The sequence below is a fragment of the Panulirus ornatus genome, chromosome 17 (genome assembly GCF_036320965.1).
Source record: "Panulirus ornatus isolate Po-2019 chromosome 17, ASM3632096v1, whole genome shotgun sequence".
In the NCBI taxonomy this organism is placed as follows: domain Eukaryota; kingdom Metazoa; phylum Arthropoda; class Malacostraca; order Decapoda; family Palinuridae; genus Panulirus; species Panulirus ornatus.
The window spans coordinates 34,942,196-34,966,003 of record NC_092240.1 but is presented as its reverse complement, the minus strand read 5'-3'; the positions used below and the strand labels follow the sequence as shown (position 1 = coordinate 34,966,003).

Below are 23,808 nucleotides of genomic sequence, written 5' to 3'. Positions count from 1 at the left end.
CTCATTTCTCAGGCCCTCTCATCCCCAACAGACTGCATACTCACCCCTCTATCCAAAAGTCTTGCATTTACCACCCTAACCACCCTATCCATAAACACATTAAACAACCATAGGGACATTACACACCCCTGCCGTAGACCAACCTTCACTGGGAACCAATCTCACTCCTCTCTTCCTACTCGTACACATGCCTTACATCCTTCGTAAAAAATTTACACTTTCTAACGGCTTACTTCTAACACCATATACTCTTAAAACCTTCCATAAAGCTTCTCTATCATCCTTATTATATGCTTTCTCCAGATCCATGAATGCTACATACAAATCCATCTGTTTTTCTAAGTATTTCTCACATATATTCTTCAAAGCAAACACCTGATTCACACATACTCCACCACTTCTGAAACCACACTGCTCTTCCCCTATCTGATGCTTTGTACATACCCTCACCCATATAATTTCCCCAGGAATAATCAACAAACTTATCCCTCTGTAGTTTGAACACACGCCTTTATCCCCTTTGCCTTTGTACAGTGGCGCTATGCACACGTTCTGCCAATCCTCAGGCACTTCATCATGATCCATACATACATACACTGAATATCCTTACCAACCAATCAACAACTCAGTCACCCCCTTTCTTAAAAGATTCCACTACAGTACCATCCATACCCTCCTCTGTGCCAGATTTCATCTTCTGCAAAGCATTCACTATCTCTTCTCTCTAAACCAAGCCATTTTCCCTGACCCTTATGCTTTGCACACCATCCCGAACAAAACATCTACCACTCCATCATCAAACTCATTCATCAAACCTTCAAAATACTCGATCCATCTCCTCACTTCATCACTACCTGTTATTACTTCCCCCTTGCCCCCTTTACTGATGTTCCCATTTGTCTTCTTGTCTTACGCACATTATTCACCTCCTTCCAAAAATCTTTTCAGTCTCCCTTAAGTTTGATGATACTCTTTCACCCCAACTCTCATTTGGCCTCTTTTTCGCCCCTTGCACCTTTTTCTTGACCTCCTACTGCTTTCTTTAACATCTTTAATCATTTGCACTCCTTTCCTGTTGTAGATATCATCCAAATGCCTCTCTTTTCTCTTTCACTAACAACTTAACTTCTTCATCCCACCACTCACTACCCTTTCTAATCCACCCGCCTTACACCTTTCTCATACCAAATGCATCTTTTGCACATGCCATCACTGCCTCCCTAAATACATCCCATTCCTCACCCACTCCCCTTATGTCATTTGCTTTCAACTTTTGCCTTTCTAGACTCTGTCTCTCCTGGTACTTCCTCAAACAAGTCTCCTTTCCAAGCTCACTTACTCTCACTACTCTCTTCTCCCCAACATTCTCTCTTTATTTTTGAACACCTCTACAAATCTTCACCTTCTCCTCCACCAGATAGTGATCAGACGTCCCTCCAGCTGCCCCTCTCAGCATATCAATTAACTTGTAATCCAGTAATACCCTTTGACCATCTCTCCTACTCGCACACAAATACTTATGTATATCTCTCTTTTTAAACAAGGTATTCCCAACCTATAGTCTTTTTTTTTTCATCACACAAATTCACAAGCTCTTCACCATTTCCACTTACAACACTGAACACCCCTTGTACACCAATTATACCCTCAACTACCACATTACTAACCTTTGCATTTAAATCACCCATTACTAAAGCCTGGTCTTGTGCATCAAAACTGCTAACACACTCACTCAGCTGCTCCTTAAACACTTGTCTCTCATGATCTTTCTTCTCATGGTCAGGTGCATAAGCACCAGTAATCACCCATCTCTCTTCATCCACTTTCAGTTTTACCCACATCAATATAGAATTTACTTTCTTACACTCTGTCACATACTCCCAAAACTCCTGCTTCAGGAGTAGTGCTTGTCCTTAGCTCTTGTCCTCACACCATCCCCTAACTTTACTCCCAAGACTTTCCCAAACCACTCTTCCCCTTTACCCTTGAGCTTTGTTTCACTCAGAGCCAGAACATCCAGATTTCTTTCCTCAAACTTACTACATATCTCTCCTTTCTTCTCATCTTGGTTGCATCCACACACATTCAGACACCTCAATCTAAGCCTTCAAGGAGGATGAGCACTCCCTACTGGACTCTCTTCTGTTTCCCCTTTTAGAAATTTAAATACAAGGAAGGGGGTTTCCAGCCCCACACTCCCTCCCCTTTTAGTTCCCTTCTACGACACATGGGGAATACATGGGAAGTATTCTGTCTCCCCTGTTCCCTATGTGGATTCATGAAAGTAGAAGTGAGTCATAGGGTGGGGGAGGGGGCGAAGGTTCTGGGAGCAATGAAGAATGTGTGGCAAGAGAGAACATTGTCATGGAGAGCAAAAATAGATATTTTTTAGGGAATAGTAGTTCCAGCAATGTTATATGGTTCTGAGGCATGGGCCGTGGATAGGGTTGTATAGAGGAGGGTGGATGTGTTGGAAACGAAATGTTTTAGGACAGTATGTGGTGTGAGGTGGTTTGGTTAAGTAATGAAAAGGTAGGAGAGATGTTTGGTAATAAAAAGAGTGTGGTTGAGAGAGCAGAAGAGGGTGTGTTTAAAGTGGTTTGGACATATGGAGAGAATGAGTGAGGAAAGATTGACAAAGAGGATATATGTGTCATAGGTGAAGGGAACAAGTAGAAGCAGGAGACCAAATTGGAGGTGGAAGGATGGAGTGAAAAAGATTTTGAACGATCGGGACCTGAATATACAGGAGGGTGAGAGGTGTGCAAGGAATAGAGTGAATTGGAACAATATGGTATACTGGGGTTGAAGTGCTGTCATTGGACTGAACCAGGGCATGTGAGGCATCTGGAGTAAACCGTGGAAAGGTCTGTGGGGCCTTGATGTGGATTGGGAGCTGTGGTGTCAGTGCATTGCACATGACAGCTAGAGACTTGAGTGTAAACGAATGTGGCCTTTTTTTTGTCTGTTTTTGTGGTGCTACCTCACTGAAGGAGGGGGTAGCAATGTTATTTCTTGTGTGTCAGGGTAGTGATGGGAATGGACAAAGGGAAGCAAGTATGAATATGTGCATGTGTATTTATGCATATGTCTGTGTACATGTATGTATTTGTCGATATGTATATGTGCGTGTAGGGGCATTTATGTATATGTACGTGTATATTAGTGGATGGTCCATTCTGCATCTGTTTCCTGGTGCTACCTCGCTGACCCAGGAAACAGCGATTAAGTATGATAAATAGAATAGAATGAATAATAATATAGGGGATAGGGGAGAAAGAATGCTTCCCACATACTCCCTGTGTGTCGTAGAAGGTGACTAAAGAGGGAAGGAGCTGGGGGCTATAACCCCCCCTCCTTGTATTTAAATTTCTGAAATCGGAAACAGAAGATGGAGTCAAGTGGGGAGTGCTCATCCTCCTTGAAGGCTCAGATTGGGGTGTCTGAATGTGTGTGGATGTAACCAAGATGAGAAGAAAAGAGAGATAAGTTGTATGTTTGAGGAAAAAAACCTGGATGTTCTGACTCTGAGTGAAATGAAGCTCAAGGGTAAAGGAGAAGAGTGGTTTGGGAAAGTCTTGAGAGTAAAGTCAGGGGTTGGTGAGAAGACAAGAGCTAAGGAAGGAGTAGCACTATTCCTGTAGCAGGAGTTATGGGAGTATGTGATAGAGTGTAAGAAAGATTATTCTAGATTGATGTGGGTTAAACTAAAAGTGGATGGAGAGAGAAGGGTGATTGTTGGTACCTATGCACCTGGTCATGAGAAGAAAGATTGAGAGGCAAGTGTTTTTGGAGCAGCTGAGTGAGTGTATGAGCAGCTTTGATGCACGAGACCAGATTATAGTGATGGGTGATTTAAATGTGAAGGTGAGTAATGTGGCAATTGAGGGTATAATTGGTGTACAAGGGGTGTTCAGTGTTGTAGATGGAAATGGTGGAGAGCTTGTGGACTTGTATGCTAAAAAAAGACTGGTGATTAGGAATACCTGGTGTAAAAAGAGAAATATACATAAGTGTACATGTGTGAGTAGGAGAGAAGGTCAAAGGGCATTATTGGATTATGTGTTAATTGATGAGCATGTAAAAGAGAGACTTTTGGATGTTAATGTGTTGAGAGGGGCAGCTGGAGGGATGTTTGATCACTATGTTTTAGAGGTGAAGGTGAAGATTTGTAGAGGTTTTCAAAAAAGAAGAGAGAATTTTAGGGAGACGAGAGTGGTGAGAGTACGTGAGCTTGGAAAGGGGACTTTAGTGAGGAAGTGCTAAGATAGATTGAATGTAGAATGGCAAAAGGTGAGAGGAAATGACATGACGGGAGTGAGTGAGGAATGGGATGTATTTAGGGAAGCAGTGATGGCGTGTGCAAAAGATGCATGTGGCATGAGAAAGGTAGGAGGTGGGCAGATTAGAAACGGTAGTGAGTGGTGGGATGACGAAGTAAGGGTGTTAGCAAAAGAGAAAAGAGAGGTGTTTGGACGATACTTGGAAGGAAGGAGTACACATGACTGGGATATGTATAAAAGAAGGTGTTAGGAGGTCAAGAGAAAAGTGCAAAGGTTAAAAAAGAGGGCAAATGAGAGTTGGGGTGAGAGAGTATCATTAAATTTTAGGAAGAACAAAAAGATGTTTTGGAAGGAGGTAAATAACTTGTCTAAGACGAGAGGACAAATGGTAACATTGGTGAAGGGAGCAAGTGGGGAGGTATTAACAGATTGTGGTGAAGTGAGAAGGAGATGGAGTGAGTATTTTTAAGGTTTGTTGAATGTGTTTGATGATAGAGCGGCGGATAAAGGGTGTTTTGGCTGGGATGGTTTAGGAAATGAGAGGATCAGGGAGAATGGTTTGGTAAAGAGAGGAGAGGTAGTGAAAGCTTTGCAGAAGATGAAGTCTGGCAAGGCAGCAGGTTAGGATGGTATCGCAATGGAATTTATTAATAAAAGAGGTGACTTCTCGATTGGTTGGTAAAAATATTCAGTGTATGTATGGACCATGGTGAAGTGCCTGAGGATTGGCAGAATGCGTGCATAGTGCCTTTTTACAAAGGCAAAGGGGATAAAGGTGAGTGTTCAAACTAGAGGCATAAGTTTGTTGAGTATTCTTGGGAAATTATATGGCAGGGTATTGATTGAGAGGGTGAAGGCATGTACAGAGCATCAAATTGGAGAAGAGCAGTGCAGTGTCTTAGGTTGTAGAGGATGTATGGATCAGGTGTTTGCTTTGAAGAATGTATGTGAGAAATACCTAGAAAAACAGATGGATTTGTATGTACCATATGGATCTAGAGAAGGCATATGGTAGGTTTGATAGAGATGCTTTGTGGAAGGTCTCAAGAGTATTTGGTGTGGGAGGTAAGTTGCTAGAAGCAATGAAAAGTTTTTACCTAGGAAGTAAGGCATGTATGAGTAGGAAGAGAGGAGAGTAATTGGTTCCCAGTGAATGTCAGTTTGCAGCAGGGGTGTGTGATACCCTCATGGTTGTTTGATTTGTTTATAGATGTGGTGGTTAGAGTGGTAAATGCAAGAGTTTTGGAGAGAGGGGCAAGTATGCAGTCTGTTGGGAATGAGAGGGCCTGGGAAGTGAGTCAGTTTTTGTTGGCTGATGATACAGCTCTAGTGGCTAATTCGTGTGAGAAACTTCAGAAGTAGGTGACTGAGTTTGGAAAACTGTGTGAATGGAGAAAGTTAAGAGTAAATGTGAATAAGAGGAAGGTTATTAGGGTCAGTAGGGTTGAGGGACAAGTTAATTGGGATGTAAGTTTGTATAGAGAAAAATTGAAGGAAGTGAAGTGTGTCAGATATCTGGGAGTGGAATTAGCAGCAGATGGAACCATGGAAGCGAAAGTGAGTCACAGGGTGTGTGTGTGTGTGTGTGTGTGTGTGTGTGTGTGTGTGTGTGTGTGGAAGGAGAGAACATTATCTCAGAGCAAAAATGGGTATGTTTGAAGGAATAGTAGTTCCAACAATATTATGTAGTTGCAAGGCATGAGTTATAGACAGTGTAATATGGAGGAGAGTGGATGTGTTGGATATGAAATGTTTGAGGGCAATATGTGGTGTGAGGTGGCTCAATCAAGTAAGTAATGAAAGGGCAAGAGAGATGTGGGGAAATATAAAGTGTGTGATTGAAAGAGCATAAGAGAGTGTGTGAAAATGGTTTGGTTATATGAAGAGGATGAGTGAGGGAAGATTGACAAAGAAGATATGTCTCAGAGATGGAGGGAAGGAGAAGTGGGAGACCAAATTGGAGATGGAAGGATGGAGTGAAAAAGATTTTGAGCAATTGAGGCCAGAACATACAGGAGGGTGAGAGTCGTGCAAGGAATAGAATGAATTGGAATGATGTGGTATACTTGGGTCGACGTGCTGTCAGTGGACTGAACTAGGGCATGTGAAGCATCTGGGGTAAACCATGGAGAGGTCTGTGGGGCCTGGATGTGGATAGGGAGCTGTGATTTTGGTACATTACATATGACGGCTAGAGACTGAGTGTGAACGAATGTGGCCTTTTTTGTCTGTTTTCCTGGAGCTACCTTGCTGAAGCGGGGGGGTGATGATGTAGTTTCCTGTGGGGCAGGGTAGCGACAGGAATGGATGAAGGTAAGCAAGTATGAATATGTACATGTGTATGTATGTAGATGCTTGTGTGTTTATGTGTATGTATGTATATGTGTATATGAGTGGATGGGCCATTCTTTGTCTGTTTTCTGACACTACCTTGCTGACATGGGAAACAGCAAATAAGTACAATAAAATAAGTATAAATATGTAATATATGTATGTATGTATGTATGTGAGCACTCTTTCTTTCTTTGTGTCCTGCTCTATCTTACTGATGTGGGAAATGGTGATCAGGTATGAAAAAAATGTATGTATAAATTGATGGTAGATAGATCTTTTTTTTTTTCTTTTATACTTTGTCGCTGTCTCCCGCGTTTGCGAGGTAGCGCAAGGAAACAGACGAAAGAAATGCCCCCCCCCCATACACATGCATATACATACGTCCACACACGCAAATATACATACCTACACAGCTTTCCATGGTTTACCCCAGACGCTTCACATGCCTTGATTCAATCCACTGACAGCACGTCAACCCCGGTATACCACATCGCTCCAATTCACTCTATTCCTTGCCCTCCTTTCACCCTCCTGCATGTTCAGGCCCCGATCACACAAAATCTTTTTCACTCCATCTTTCCACCTCCAATATGGTCTCCCTCTTCTCCTTGCTCCCTCCACCTCCAACACATATATCCTCTTGGTCAATCTTTCCTCACTCATCCTCTCCATGTGCCCAAACCACTTCAAAACACCCTCTTCTGCTCTCTCAACCACGCTCTTTTCATTTCCACACATCTCTCTTACCCTTACGTTACTCACTCGATCAAACCACCTCACACCACACATTGTCCTCAAACATCTCATTTCCAGCACATCCATCCTCCTGCGCACAACTCTATCCATAGCCCACGCCTCGCAACCATACAACATTGTTGGAACCACTATTCCTTCAAACATACCCATTTTTGCTTTCCGAGATAATGTTCTCGACTTCCACACATTCTTCAAGGCCCCCAGAATTTTCGCCCCCTCCCCCACCCTATGATCCACTTCCGCTTCCATGGTTCCATCCGCTGCCAGATCCACTCCCAGATATCTAAAACACTTCACTTCCTCTAGTTTTTCTCCATTCAAACTCACCTCCCAATTGACTTGACCCTCAACCCTACTGTACCTAATAACCTTGCTCTTATTCACATTGACTCTTAACTTTCTTCTTCCACACACTTTACCAAACTCAGTCACCAGCTTCTGCAGTTTCTCACATGAATCAGCCACCAGCGCTGTATCATCAGCGAACAACAACTGACTCACTTCCCAAGCTCTCTCATCCCCAACAGACTTCATACTTGCCCCTCTTTCCAAAACTCTTGCATTTACCTCCCTAACAACCCCATCCATAAACAAATTAAACAACCATGGAGACATCACACACCCCTGCCGCAAACCTACATTCACTGAGAACCAATCACATTCCTCTCTTCCTACACGTACACATGCCTTACATCCTCGATAAAAACTTTTCACTGCTTCTAACAACTTTCCTCCCACACCATATATTCTTAATACCTTCCACAGAGCATCTCTATCAACTCTATCATATGCCTTCTCCAGATCCATAAATGCTACATACAAATCCATTTGCTTTTCTAAGTATTTCTCACATTCTTCAAAGCAAACACCTGATCCACACATCCTCTACCACTTCTGAAACCACACTGCTCTTCCCCAATCTGATGCTCTGTACATGCCTTCACCCTCTCAATCAATACCCTCCCATATAATTTACCAGGAATACTCAACAAACTTATACCTCTGTAATTTGAGCACTCACTCTTATCCCCTTTGCCTTTGTACAATGGCACTACGCACGCATTCCGCCAATCCTCAGGCACCTCACCATGAGTCATACATACATTAAATAACCTTACCAACCAGTCAACAATACAGTCACCCCCTTTTTTAATAAATTCCACTGCAATACCATCCAAACCTGCTGCCTTGCCGGCTTTCATCTTCCGCAAAGCTTTCACTACCTCTTCTCTGTTTACCAAATCATTTTCCCTAACCCTCTCACTTTGCACACCACCTCGACCAAAACACCGTATATCTGCCACTCTATCATCAAACACATTCAACAAACCTTCAAAATACTCACTCCATCTCCTTCTCACATCACCACTACTTGTTATCATCTCCCCATTTGCGCCCTTCACTGAAGTTCCCATTTGCTCCCTTGTCTTACGCACTTTATTTACCTCCTTCCAGAACATCTTTTTATTCTCCCTAAAATTTAATGATACTCTCTCACCCCAACTCTCATTTGCCCTTTTTTTCACCTCTTGCACCTTTCTCTTGACCTCCTGTCTCTTTCTTTTATACATCTCCCACTCAATTGCATTTTTTCCTTGCAAAAATCGTCCAAATGCCTCTCTCTTCTCTTTCACTAATACTCTTACTTCTTCATCCCACCACTCACTACCCTTTCTAATCAACCCACCTCCCACTCTTCTCATGCCACAAGCATCTTTTGCGCAATCCATCACTGATTCCCTAAATACTTCCCATTCCTCCCCCACTCCCCTTGCTTCCATTGTATAGGTATATAGATACTGCCTTTCTGTTCTTTTAGATCGAGTATAACAATGATGATTTTCAGTTAAAAGTGTGTGAATATATATGCTGGTTTCTGTAGTGTCAAAGTTGAAGGTAATTGCTTTGTTAATGTTGATTTGATTAGCAGGAAGCATAAGTCTTGAATGAATTTAAGGTATTTTGATAATATTTAGAAAGTCTGATGATAACGAACAGAGCTTGATAGTGGAGTAGTGTGAGGAAAGTGTGTGATTCTCTGAAACGCTCACTGAAATAGAAAGAATTAAGTGTGGAATAAGGAATGCTTGTTCCACCTCTGATGTTTGAATGTGAAAATCAAAGAATGTTAGATATAAGTGTGTCAAGAATGCAAGAATGAGAACAAAAGAGATGAATGACAAACTTGGTTTTATCAGATTTTTTTATGTAGGGTAAAAATTGAAACTTTAAGAAAGATGCAATGGTTTATCATGTTCTTTGGAGTACACATAGTTGGTGGAGAATATTCATTTAGATATCTGTTTTGTAAGACATTGATAGACTGCTCACAAGATTACTAGTCAGAAGATGAATTACAGCTGTTTAAGTGTATATTACCAGAAGAATTACTGACATCACACAGTGAAATTTGATCAGTGGCTGAGCAAACAAAGATTTAAAGCATACACAATGACTCTTCCAAACATGGAAAGTGTATAATGAAATCAATCTGATGAATACAAAATTTCCTTATTGGTTATACTGTTGCACTTTGAGGTTTAAAGTGTTTGATATTTTTTGTTATTATACTTTGTCACTGTCTCCCGCGTTAGTGAGGTAGTGCAAGGAAACAGACGAAAGAAGGCCCAACCCACCCACATACACATGTATACACATAAACACCTACACATGCACATGTACATACCTATACATCAACGTATACATACATATACATATGTATTTATTATTTATTTTGCTTTGTCGCTGTCTCCTGCATTAGCGAGGTAGTGCAAGGAAACAGACGAAAGAATGGCCCAACCCACCCACATACACATGCATATACATACATGTCCACACATGCAAATATACATACCTATACATATCAATGTATACATATATATATACACACCCAGACATATACATATATATACACATGTACATAATTCTACTGTCTGCCTTTATTCATTCCCATCACCACCTCGCCACACATGGAATAACAACCCCCTCCCACCTCATGTGTGCGAGGTAGCTCTAGGAAAAGACAACAAAGGCCACATTCGTTCACACTCAGTCTCTAGCTGTCATGTAATAATGCACTGAAACTTGAAACCACAGCTCCCTTTCCACAGCCAGGCCCCACACACCTTTCCATGGTTTACCCCAGATGCTTCACATGCCCTGGTTCAATCAATTGACAGCACGTCGACCCCGGTATACCACATCACTCCAATTCACTCTATTCCTTGCACACCTTTCACCCTTCTGCATGTTCAGGCCCCGATCACTCAAAATCTTTTTCACTCCATCTTTCCACCTCCAATTTGGTCTCCCACTTCTCCTCGTTCCCTCCACCTCTGACACATATATCCTCTTGGTCAATCTTTCCTCACTCATTCTCTCCATGTGACCGAACCATTTCAGAACACCCTCTTCTGCTCTCTCAACCGCACTCTTTTTATTACCACACATCTCTCTTACCCTCTTATCACTTACTCGATCAAACCACCTCACACCACATATTGTCCTCAAAAATCTCATTTCCAGCACATCCATCCTCCTGCGCACAACTCTATCCATAGCCTACGCCTCGCAACCATACAACATTGTTGGAACCACTATTCCTTCAAACATACCCATTTTTGCTTTCGGAAATAATGTTCTCGACTTCCACACATTCTTCAAGGCTCCCAGAATTTTCGCCCCCTTCCCCACCCTAAGATTCACTTCCGCTTCCATAGTTCCATTCGCTGCCAGATCCACTCCCAGATATCTAAAACACTTCACTTCCTCCAGTTTTTCTCCATTCAAACTTACCTCCCAGTTGACTTGACCCTCAACCCTATTGTACCTAATAACCTTACTTTTATTCACATTTACTCTCAACTTTCTTCTCTCACACACTTTATCAAACTCAGTCACCAGCTTCTGCAGTTTCTCACATGAATCTGCCACCAGTGCTGTATCATCAGTGAACAACAACTGACTCACTTCCCAAGCTCTCTCATCCACAACAGACTGCTTACTTGCCCCTCTTTCCAAAACTCTTGCATTCACCTCCCTAACAACCCCATCCATAAACAAATTAAACAACCATGGAGACATCACACACCCCTGCCACAAACCTACATTCACTGAGAACCAATCACTTTCCTCTCTTCCTACACGTACACATGCCTTACATTCTCGATAAAAAACTTTTCTCTGCTTCTAACAACTTGCCTCCCACACCATATATTCTTAATACCTTCCACAAAGCATCTCTATCAACTCTATCATATGCCTTCTCCAGATCCATAAATGGTACATACAAATCCATTTGCTTTTCCAAGTATTTCTCACGTACATTCTTCAAAGCAAACACCTGATCCGCACATCCTCTACCACTTCTGAAACCACACTGCTCTTCCCCAATCTGATGCTCTGTACATGCCTTCACCCTCTCAATCAGTACCCTCCCATATAATTTCCCATATATGTCCCTGGGGATAGGAGAGAAAGAATACTTCCCACGCATTCCTCACGTGTCGTAGAAGGCGACTAAAGGGGACGGGAGTGGGGGGCCAGAAACCCTCCCCTCGTTGTATTTTAACTTTCTAAAAGGGTAAACAGAAGAAGGAGTCACGCGAGGAGTGCTCATTCTCCTCGAAGGCTCAGATTGGGGTGTCTAAATGTGTGTGCATGTAACCAAGATGAGAAAAAAAAGGAGAGATAGGTAGTAGGTTTGAGGAAAGAAACCTGGATGTTTTGGCTCTGAGTGAAATGAAGCTCAAGGGTAAAGGGGAAGAGTGGTTTGGGAATGTCTTGGGAGTAAAGTCAGGGGTTAGTGAGAGGACAAGAGCAAGGAAAGGAGTAGCACTACTCCTGAATCAGGAGTTGTGGGAGTATGTGATAGAGTGTAAGAAAGTAAATTCTAGATTGATATGGGTAAACTGAAAGTTGATGGAGAGAGATGGGTGATTATTGGTGCATATGCACCTGGGCATGAGAAGAAAGATCATGAGAGGCAAGTGTTTTGGGAGCAGCTGAATGAGTGTGTTAGTGGTTTTGATGCACGAAACCAGGTTATAGTGATGGGTGATTTGAATGCAAAGGTGAGTAATGTGGCAGTTGAGGGAATAATTGGTATATACATGGGGTGTTCATTGTTGTAAATGGAAATGGTGAAGAGCTTGTAGATTTATGTGCTAAAAAAGGACTGGTGATTGGGAATACCTGGTTTAAAAAGCGAGATATACATAAGTATACGTATGCAAGTAGGAGAGATGGCCAGATAGTGTTATTTTATTACGTGTTAATTGATAGACGCACGAAAGAGAGACTTTTGGATGTTAATGTGCTGAGAGGTGCAACTGGAGGGATGTCTGATCATTATCTTGTGGAGGTGAAGGTGAAGATTTGTGGGGGTTTTCAGAAAAGAAGAGAGAATGTTGGGGTGAAGAGAGTGGTGAGAGTAAGTGAGCTTGGGAAGGAGACTTGTGTGAGGAAGTACCAGTAGAGACTGAGTACAGAATGGAAAAAGGTGAGAACAAAGGATGTAAGGGGAGTGGGGGAGGAATGGGATGTATTTAGGGAATCAGTGATGGCTTGCGCAAAAGATGCTTGTGGCATGAGAAGCGTGGGTTGATTAGAAAAGATAGTGAGTGGTGGGATGAAGAAGTAAGATTATTAGTGAAAGAGAAGAGAGGCATTTGGACGATTTTTGCAGGGAAAAAATGCAAATGACTTGGGAGATGTATAAAAGAAAGAGACAGGAAGTCAAGAGAAAGGTGCAAGAGGTGAAAAAGAGGGCAAATGAGAGTTGGGGTGAGAGAGTATCATTAAATTTCAGGGAGAATAAAAAGATGTTTTGGAAGAAGGTAAATAAAGTGCAAAAGACAAGGGAGCAAATGGGAACTTCAGTGAAGGGGGCAAATGGGGAGATGATAACAAGTAGTGGTGATGTGAGAAGGAGATGGAGTGAGTATTTTGAAGGTTTGTTGAATGTGTTTGATGATAGAGTGGCAGATATAGGGTGTTTTGGTCGAGGTGGTGTGCAAAGTGAGAGGGTTATGGAAAATGATTTAGTAAATAGAGAAGAGGTAGTAAAAGCTTTATGGAAGATGAAAGCCGGCAAGGCAGCAGGTTTGGATGGTATTGCAGTGGAATTTATTAAAAAAGGGGATGACTGTATTGTTGACTGGTTGGTAAGGTTATTTAATGTATGTATGATTCATGGTGAGGTGCCTGAGGATTGGCAGAATGCTTGCATAGTGCCATTGTACAAAGGCAAAGGGGATAAGAGTGAGTGCTCAAATTACAGAGGTATAAGTTTGTTGAGTATTCCTGGTAAATTATATGGGAGGGTATTGATTGAGAGGGTGAAGGCATGTACAGAGCATCAGATTGGGGAAGAGCTGTGTGGTTTCAGAAGTGGTAGAGGATGTGTGGATCAGGTGTTTGCTTTGAAGAATGTATGTGAGAAATACTTAGAAAAACAAATGGATTTGTATGTAGCATTTATGGATCTGGAGAAGGCATACGATAGAGTTGATAGACATGCTCTGTGGAAGGTTTTAAGAATATATGGTGTGGGAGGCAAGTTGTTAGAAGCAGTGAAAAGTTTTTATCGAGGATGTAAGGCATGTGTACGTGTAGGAAGAGAGTAAAGTGATTGGTTCTCAGTGAATGTAGGTTTGCGGCAGGGGTGTGTGATGTCTCCATGGTTGTTTAATTTGTTTATGGATGGGGTTGTTAGGGAGGTGAATGCGAGAGTTTTGGAAAGAGGGGCAAAAATGAAGTCTGTTGTGGATGAGAGAGCTTGGGAAGTGAGTCAGTTGTTGTTCGCTGATGATACAGCACTAGTGGCAGATTCATGTGAGAAACTGCAGAAGCTGGTGACTGAGTTTGGTAAAGTGTGTGAAAGAAGAAAGTTAAGAGTAAATGTGAATAAGTGCAAGGTTATTAGGTACAGTAGGGTTGAGGGTCAAGTCAATTGGGAGGTGAGTTTGAATGGAGAAAAACTGGAGGAAGTAAATTGTTTTAGATATCTGGGAGTGGATCTGGCAGCGGATGGAACCACGGAAGCGGAAGTGAATCATAGGGTGGGGGAGGGGGCGAAAATCCTGGGAGCCTTGAAGAATGTGTGGAAGTCGAGAACATTATCTCGGAAAGCAAAAATGGGTATGTTTGAAGGAATAGTGGTTCCAACAATGTTGTATGGTTGCGAGGCGTGGCCTATGGATAGAGTTGTGCGCAGGAGGGTGGATGTGCTGGAAATGAGATGCTTGAGGACAGTGTGTGGTGTGAGGTGGTTTGATCGAGTAAGTAATGTAAGGGTAAGAGAGATGTGTGGAAATAAAAAGAGCGTGGTTGAAAGAGCAGAAGAGGGTGTTTTGAAATGGTTTGGTCACATGGAGAGAATGAGTGAGGAAAGATTGACCAAGAGGATATATGTGTCGGAGGTGGAGGGAACGAGAAGAGGGAGACCAAATTGGAGGTGGAAAGATGGAGTGAAAAAGATTTTGAGTGATCAGGGCCTGAACATGCAGGAGAGTGAAAGGCGGGCAAGGAATAGAGTGAATTGGATCGATGTGGTATACCGGGGTCGACGTGCTGTCAGTGGATTGAATCAGGGTATGTGAAGCGTCTGGGGTAAACCATGGAAAGCTGTGTGGGGCCTGGATGTGGAAAGGGCATTATTGCATGACAGCTAGAGACTGAGTGTGAACGAATGAGGCCTTTGTTGTCTTTTCCTAGCGCAACCCCGCACACATGAGGGGGGAGGGGGATGGTATTCCATGTGTGGCGAGGTGGCGATGGGAATGAATAAAGGCAGGCCGTGTGAATTGTGTGCATGGGTATATATGTATGTGTCTGTTTGTGTATATATATGTTTACATTGAGATGTATAGGTATGTATATTTGCGTGTGTGGACGTGTGTGTATATACATGTGTATGGGGGTGGGTTGGGCCATTTCTTTCGTCTGTTTCCTTGCGCTGCATCGCAAACGCGGGAGACAGCAACAAAGCAAAATAATAATAATAAAAAAACATAATTCATACTGTCTGCCTTTATTTATTCCCATCGCCACCTCGCCACACATGGAATAACAACCCCCTCCCCCCTCATATGTGCGATGTAGCTCTAGGAAAAGACAACAAGGGCCACATTCATTCACACTCAGTCTTTAGCTGTCATATAATAAATGCACTGAACCCACAGCACCCTTTCCACATCCAGGCCCCACACAACTTTCCATGGTTTACCCCAGACGCTTCACATGCCCTGGTTCAATCCACTGACAGCACGTCAACCCCGGTATACCACATCGTTCCAATTCACTCTATTCCTTGCACGCCTTTCACCCTCCTGCATGTTCAAGCCCCTATCACTCAAAATCTTTTTCACTCCATCTTTCCACCTCCAATTTGGTCACTCACTTCTCCTCATTCCCTCCACCTCTGACACATATATCCTCTTGGTCAATCTATCCTCACTCATTCTCTCCATGTGACCAAACAATTTCAAAACAACCTCTTCTGCTATATCAACCATGCTCTTTTTATTTCCACACATCTCTCTTACCCTTACAATACTTACTCGAGCAAACCACCTCACACCACATATTGTCCTCAAACATCTCATTTCCAGCACATCCACCCTCCTGCGCACAACTCTATCCATAGCCCACGCCTCGCAACCATAAAACATTGTTGGAACCACTATTCCTTCAAACATACCGATTTTTGCTTTTTGAGATTATGTTCTCGACTTCCACACATTCTTCAAGGCTCCCAGAACTTTCGCCCCCTCCCCCACCCTGTGACTCACTTCCACTTCCATGGTTCCATCTGCTGCAGATCCACTCCCAGATATCTAAAACACTTTACTTCCTCCAGTTTTTCTCCATTCAAACTTACCTCCCAATTGACTTGACCCTCAACCCTACTGTACCTAATAACCTTGCTCTTATTCACATTTACTCTTAACTTTCTTCTTTCACACACTTTACCAAACTCATTCACCAGCTTCTGCAGTTTCTCACATGAATCAGCCACCAGCGCTGTATCATCAGCGAACAACAACTGACTCACTTCCCAAGCTCTCTCATCCACAACAGACTTCATTTTTGCCCCTCTTTCCAAAACTCTTGCATTCACCTCCCTAACAACCCCATCCATAAACAAATTAAACAACCATGGAGACATCACACACCCCTGCCGCAAACCTACATTCACTGAGAACCAATCACTTTCCTCTCTTCCTACATGTACTCATGCCTTACATCCTCGATAAAAACTTTTCACTGCTTCTAACAACTTGCCTCCGACACCATATATTCTTAATACCTTCCACAGAGCATCTCTATCAACTCTATCATATGCCCTCTCCAGATCCATAAATGCTACATACAAACCCATTTGCTTTTCCAAGTATTTCTCACATATGGTGTGGGAGGCAAGTTGTTAGAAGCAGTGAAAAGTTTTTATCGAGGATGTAAGGCATGTGTACGAGTAGGAAGAGAGGAAAGTGATTGGTTCTCAGTGAATGTAGGTTTGCGGCAGGGGTGTGTGATGTCTCCATGGTTGTTTAATTTGTTTATGGATGGGGTTGTTAGGGAGGTGAATGCAAGAGTTTTGGAAAGAGGGGCAAGTATGAAGTCTGTTGGGGATGAGAGAGCTTGGGAAGTGAGTCAGTTGTTGTTCGCTGATGATACAGCGATGGTGGCTGATTCATGTGAGAAACTGCAGAAGCTGGTGACTGAGTTTGGTAAAGTGTGTGAAAGAAGAAAGTTAAGAGTAAATGTGAATAAGAGCAAGGTTATTAGGTACAGTAGGGTTGAGGGTCAAGTCAATTGGGAGGTGAGTTTGAATGGAGAAAAACTGAAGGAAGTAAAGTGTTTTAGATATCTGGGAGTGGATCTGGCAGCGGATGGAACCATGGAAGCGGAAGTGGATCATAGGGTGGGGGAGGGGGCGAAAATTCTGGGAGCCTTGAAGAATGTGTGGAAGTCGAGAACATTATCTCGGAAAGCAAAAATGGGTATGTTTGAAGGAATAGTGGTTCCAACAATGTTGTATGGTTGCGAGGCGTGGGCTATGGATAGAGTTGTGCGCAGGAGGATGGATGTGCTGGAAATGAGATGTTTGAGGACAATGTGTGGTGTGAGGTGGTTTGATTGAGTAAGTAACGTAAGGGTAAGAGAGATGTGTGGAAATAAAAAGAGCGTGGTTGAGAGAGCAGAAGAGGGTGTTTTGAAATGGTTTGGGCACATGGAGAGAATGAGTGAGGAAAGGTTGACCAAGAGGATATATGTGTCGGAGGTGGAGGGAACGAGGAGAAGAGGGAGACCAAATTGGAGGTGGAAAGATGGAGTGAAAAAGATTTTGTGTGATCGGGGCCTGAACATGCAGGAGGGTGAAAGGAGGGCAAGGAATAGAGTGAATTGGAGCGATGTGGTATACCGGGATTGACGTGCTGTCAGTGGATTGAATCAGGGCATGTGAAGCGTCTGGGGTAAACCATGGAAAGCAGTGTAGGTATGTATATTTGCGTGTGTGGACATGTGTATATGCATGTGTATGGGGGTGGGTTGGGCCATTTCTTTTGTCTGTTTCCTTGCGCTACCTCGCAAACACGGGAGACAGCGACAAAGCAAAAAAAAAAAAAAAAAAAAAAAATTCTTCAAAGCAAACACCTGATCCACACATCCTCTACCACTTCTGAAACCACACTGCTCTTCCCTAATCTGATGCTCTGTACATGCCTTCACCCTCTCAATCAATACCCTCCCATATAATTTCCCAGGAATACTGAACAAATTTATACCTCTGTAATTTGAGCACTCACTCTTATCCCCTTTGCCTTTGTACAATGGCACTATGCAAGCATTCTGCCAATCCTCAGGCACTGTACCATGAATCATACATACATTAAATAACCTTACCAACCAGTCAACAATACAGTCACCCCCTTTTTTAATAAATTCCATTGCAATACCATCCAAACCTGCTGCCTTGCCGGCTTTCATCTTCCGCAAAGTTTTACTACCTCTTCTCTATTTACCAAATCATTTTCCCTAACCCTCTCACTTTGTACACCACCTCGACCAAAACACCCTATATCTGCCACTCTATCATCAAACACATTCAACAAACCTTCAGAATACTCACTCCATCTCCTTCTCACATCACCACTACTTGTTATCACCTCACCATTAGCCTTCTTCACTGAAGTTCCCATTTGCTCCCTTGTCTTACGTACTTTATTTACCTTCTTCCAAAATATCTTTTTATTCTCGCCAAAATTTAATATTGTCTCACCCCAACTCTCATGTGCCCTCTTTTTCACCCTTCTGCACCTTTCTCTTGACTTCCTGCCTCTTTCTTTTATACATCTCCCACTCATTTGCATTTTTTTCCTGCAAAAATCATCCAAATGCCTCTCTCTTCTCTTTCACTAATAATAATTTACTTCTTCAACCTACCACTCACTACCCTTTCTAATCAACCCACCTCCCACGCTTCTCATGCCACAAGCATCTTTTGCTGAAGCCATCATTGCTTCCCTAAATACATCCCATTCCTCCCCTTACCTCCTTCGTTCTCACCTTTTTCCATTCTGTACTCAGTCTCTCCTGGTACTTCCTCACACAATTCTCCTTTCCAAGCTCACTTTCTCTCACCACTCTCTTCACCCCAACATTCTCTCTTCTTTTCTGAAAACCTCTACAAATCTTCACCTTAGCCTCCACAAGATCATGATCAGACATCCCTCCAGTTGCACCTTTCAGCACATTAACATCCAAAAGTCTCTCTTTTGCACGCCTATCAATTAACACGTAATCCAATAATGCTTTCTGGCCATCTCTCCTACTTACATACGTATACTTATATATACCTCGCTTTTTAAACCAGGTATTCCCAATCACCAGTCCTTTTTCAGCACATAAATCTACAAGCTCTTCACCATTTCCATTTACAGCACTGAACACCCCATGTATATCAATTATTCCCTCAAGTGCCACATTACTCACCTTTGCATTCAAATCACCCATCACTATGACCTGGTCTTGTGCATGAAAACCACTAACACACTCATTCAGCTGCTCCCAAAACACTTGCCTCTCATGATCTTTCTTCTCATGCCCAGGTGCATATGCACCAATAATCACCCATCTCTCTCCATCAACTTTCAGTTTTACCCATATCAATCTAGAATTTACTTTCTTACACTCTGTTACATACTCCCACAACTCCTGATTCAGGAGTAGTGCTACTCCTTCCCTTGCTCTTTTCCTCTCACTAACCCCTGACTTTACTCCAAGACATTCCCAAACCACTCTTCCCCTTTACCCTTGAGCTTCATTTCACTCAGAGCCAAAACATCCAGGTTCCTTTCCTCAAACCTACTACCTATCTCTCCTTTTTTCTCATCTTGGTTACATCCACACACATTTAGACACCCCAATATGAGCCTTCAAGGAGGATGAGCATGAATCATACAAACATTAAATAACCTTACCAACCAGTCAACAATACAGTCACCCCCTTTTTTAATAAATTCCACTGCAATACCATCCAAACCCGCTGCCTTGCCGGCTTTCATCTTCCGCAAAGCTTTTACCACCTCTTCTCTGTTTACCAAATCATTTTCCCTAACCCTCTCACTTTGCACACCACCTCGACCACAACACCCAATATCTGCCACTCTATCATCGAACACATTCAACAAACCTTTAAAATACTCACTCCATCTCCTTCTCACATCACCACTACTTGTTATCAACTCCCCATTAGCCTCCTTCACTGAAGTTCCCATTTGCTTCCTTGTCTTACGCACTTTATTTACCTCCTTCCAAAACATCTTTTTATTCTCCCTAAAATTTGATGATACTCTCTCATCCCAACTCTCATTTGCCCTCTTTTTCACCTCTTGCACCTTTCTCTTGACCTCCTTCCTCTTTCTTTTCTACATCTCCCTCTCAATTGCATTATTTCCCTGCAAAACTTGTCCAAATGCCTCTCTCTTCTCTTTCACTAATAATCTTACTTCTTCATCCCACCACTCACTACCCTTTCTAATCTGCCCACCTCCCATGCTTCTTATGCCACAAGCATCTTTTGCGCCAGCCATCACTGCTTCCGTAAGTACATCCCATTCCTCCTCCACTCCCCTTACCTCCTTTGTTGTTGCCTTTTTCCATTCTGTACTCAGTCTCTGCTGGTACTTCCTCACACTAGTCTCCTTCCTAAGCTCACTTACTCTCACCACTTTCTTCACCCCAGTATTCTCTCTTCTTTTCTGAAAACCTCTACAAATCTTCACCTTCGCCTCCACAAGATAATGATCAGATATCCCTCCAGTTGCACCTCTCAGCACATTAACATCCAAAAGTCTCTTTCGCGCGCCTATCAATTAACATGTAATCCAATAACGCTCTCTGGCCATCTCTCCTACTTACATACGTATAATTATGTATATCTCTCTTTTTAAACCAGGTATTCCCAATCACCAGTCCTTTTTCAGCACATAAATCTACAAGATCTTCACCACTTCCATTTACAACACTGAACACTCCATGTATATCAATTATTTCCTCAACTGCCACATTATACTCGCCTTTGCATTCAAATCACCCATCACTATAACCCGGTCTTGTGCATCAAAACCACTAACACACTCGTTCAGCTGTTCCCAAAACACTTGCCTCTCATGATCTTTTTTCTCATGCCCAGGTGCATATGCAACAATAATCACCCATCTCTCTCCATCAACTTTCAGTTTTACCCATATCAATCTAGACTTTACTTTCTTACACTCTATCACAAACTCCCACCACTCCTGTTTCAGGAGTAGTGCTAACCCTTCCCTTGCTCTTGTCGTCTCACTAACCCCTGACTTTACTCCCAAGACATTCCCAAACCAGTCTTTCCCTTTACCCTTGAGCTTCATTTCACTCAGAGCCAAAACATCCAGGTTCCTTTCCTCAAACATACTACCTATCACTCCTTTTTTTCTCATCTTGGTTACATGCACACACATTTAGACACCCCAAACTGAGCCTTCGAGGAGGATGTACACTCCCCGCGTGACTCCTTCCTCTGTTTCGCCTTTTAGAAAGTTAAGATACAAGGAGGGGAGGGTTTTTGGACCCCCGCTCCCGTCCCCTTTAGTCGCCTTCTACGACACGTGAAGAATGCGTGGGAAGTATTCTTTCTCCCCTATCCCCTGGGATATACATATACATATGCAGACATATACATACATACACATGTACATATTCGTACTTCCTCACACAAGTCTCCAAGCTCACTTACTCTCACCACTCTCTTCACCCCAACATTCTCTCTTCTTTTCTGAAAACCTCTTCATATCTTCACCTTTGCCTCCACAAGATAATGATCAGACATCCCTCCAGTTGCCCCTCTCAGCACATTAACATCCAAAAGTCTCTCTTTCACATGCCTATCAAGTAACATGTAATCAAATAGCGCTCTCTGGCCATCTCCTCTACCTACATACGTATACTTATGTATATCTCTCTTTTTAAACCAGATATTCCCAATCACCAGTCTTTTTTCTGCACACAAGTCTACCAGAACCACAGCTCCCTTTCCAAATCCAGGCCCCACAAAACTTTCCATGGTACACTCCAGAAGCTGCACATTCCCTGATTCATCCATTGATTGCACGTCGACCCCGGTATACCACATCATCCTAATTCACTCAGTTCCTTGCATGCCTTTCACCCTCCTGCATGTTCAGGCCACAATCACTCAAAATCTTTTGCACTCCATCCTTCCACCTCCAATTTGGTCTCCCACTTCTCCTTGTTCCCTCCACCTCTGATACATATATCTTTGTCAATCTTTCCTCACTCATTCTCTCCATGTGACCAAACCATTTCAATACACCCTTTCCTGCTCTCTCAACCACACTCTTTTTGTTACCATACGTCTCTCCTACCCTTTCATTACGTACTTGATCAAACCACCTCACACCTCATATTGTCCTCAAACAACTAATTTCGAATACATACACCCTCCTCTGCACAACGCTATCTATATCCCATGCCTCGCAACCATATAACATTGTTGGAACCACTATTCCTTCAAATATACCTGTTTTTGCTTTCCAAGATAACGTTTTCACCTTCCGCACATTCTTCAACCCTCCCAGAACCTTAATCCCTTCCCCCACCTTGTGACTCACTTCTGCTTCCATTGTTCCATCCGCTGCCAATTCCACTCCCAAATATCTAAAACACTTCACTTCCTCCAGTTTTTCTCCATTCAAACGTACCTCCCAATTTACTTTTTACCTCAACCCTACTAAACCTAATAACCTTGCTCTTGTTCCTCAACCCTACTGAACCTAATAACCTTGCTCTTATTCACATTTACTCTTAGCTTTCTTCTTTCACACACTTTACCAAACTCAGTCACCTGCTTTTGCAGTTTCTCACCCAAATCAGCCACCAGTGCTGTATCATCAGCGAACACAACAGCTTACTCAGTCCCAAGCCCTCTTACCGACAACAGACTGCATACTCACCCCTCTCTCCATACTCACCCCTCTCTTGCATTCACCTCCCTAACAACTCTATCCATAAACAAACTGAACAACCATGGAGACCATGCACCCCTGCCGCAAACCAACATGACGTGGGAACCAATCTTATTTCTCTCTTCCTACTCGTACACATGCCTTACATCCTTGATAAAAACTTTTCACTGCTTCTAGCAACTTACGTCCCACACAATATACTCTTAATACCTACCATAGAGCATCTCTATCAACTCTGTCATTTGCCTTTTCCAGATCCATAAATGCTACATACAAATCCATCTGTTTTTCTAAGTATTTCTCATATACATTCTTCAAAGCAAACACCTGATCCACAAATCCTCTACCCCTTCTGAAACCAAACTGCTCTTCCCCCATCTGATGCTCTGTGTTTAAATGTTAAGATTTGTGGAAGTGTACTGTATCTTGATTGACTATGTTTCTTTATGTTCAGGTGGAATCATTGCTAAAGCATATCCAAAGAGCATATGAAGTAATGTTCAGGGAACAGCAGCAACATCTAGCAGTAAATGCAGCAGGCATCAGCAATGGTTCAGACAGTAAGGCAACAAAAGAATCTTGGTTCACAAGCATCATCAAGGGCCTCTTTGATACATCATCTCCCACAGAGGATGAGACTTCAGCAGATGATATCAGGAAGACAGTTATCCATCTTGAAACTGCCCAGAGACAACTTTCAGGGATCTTCAATGTAATTATTATTTTGATTATTATTTTTTGTACAGTATTAAATATGTTAATGAAATGTATACACACATACACACTCACACGCATTGTGTAATCAGTTCCTCAAATGATATAGGGATAGAGCAACAAGATGACATGAAATGAAATTAAACAAGAAACTTGTTAAAGATGATGTAAAGAAGTACAGATGCTTTCCG

The 23,808-nt window shown here is 42.6% G+C and overlaps 1 protein-coding gene across 1 annotated transcript in view; it reads left to right on the top strand.

Moving 5' to 3' along the window:
* LOC139754675 (sphingomyelin phosphodiesterase 4-like) overlaps positions 1-23,720 on the top strand; it is a 57,607-nt gene extending 33,887 nt beyond the window's left edge. Inside the window, exon 5 of the mRNA XM_071672222.1 lies at positions 23,358-23,720. Coding sequence (XP_071528323.1) covers positions 23,358-23,705 — 348 coding nt within the window. The 3' untranslated portion in view covers positions 23,706-23,720. The remainder of the gene's footprint in view (positions 1-23,357) is intronic.
* The last annotated feature ends 88 nt before the right edge of the window (positions 23,721-23,808 follow it).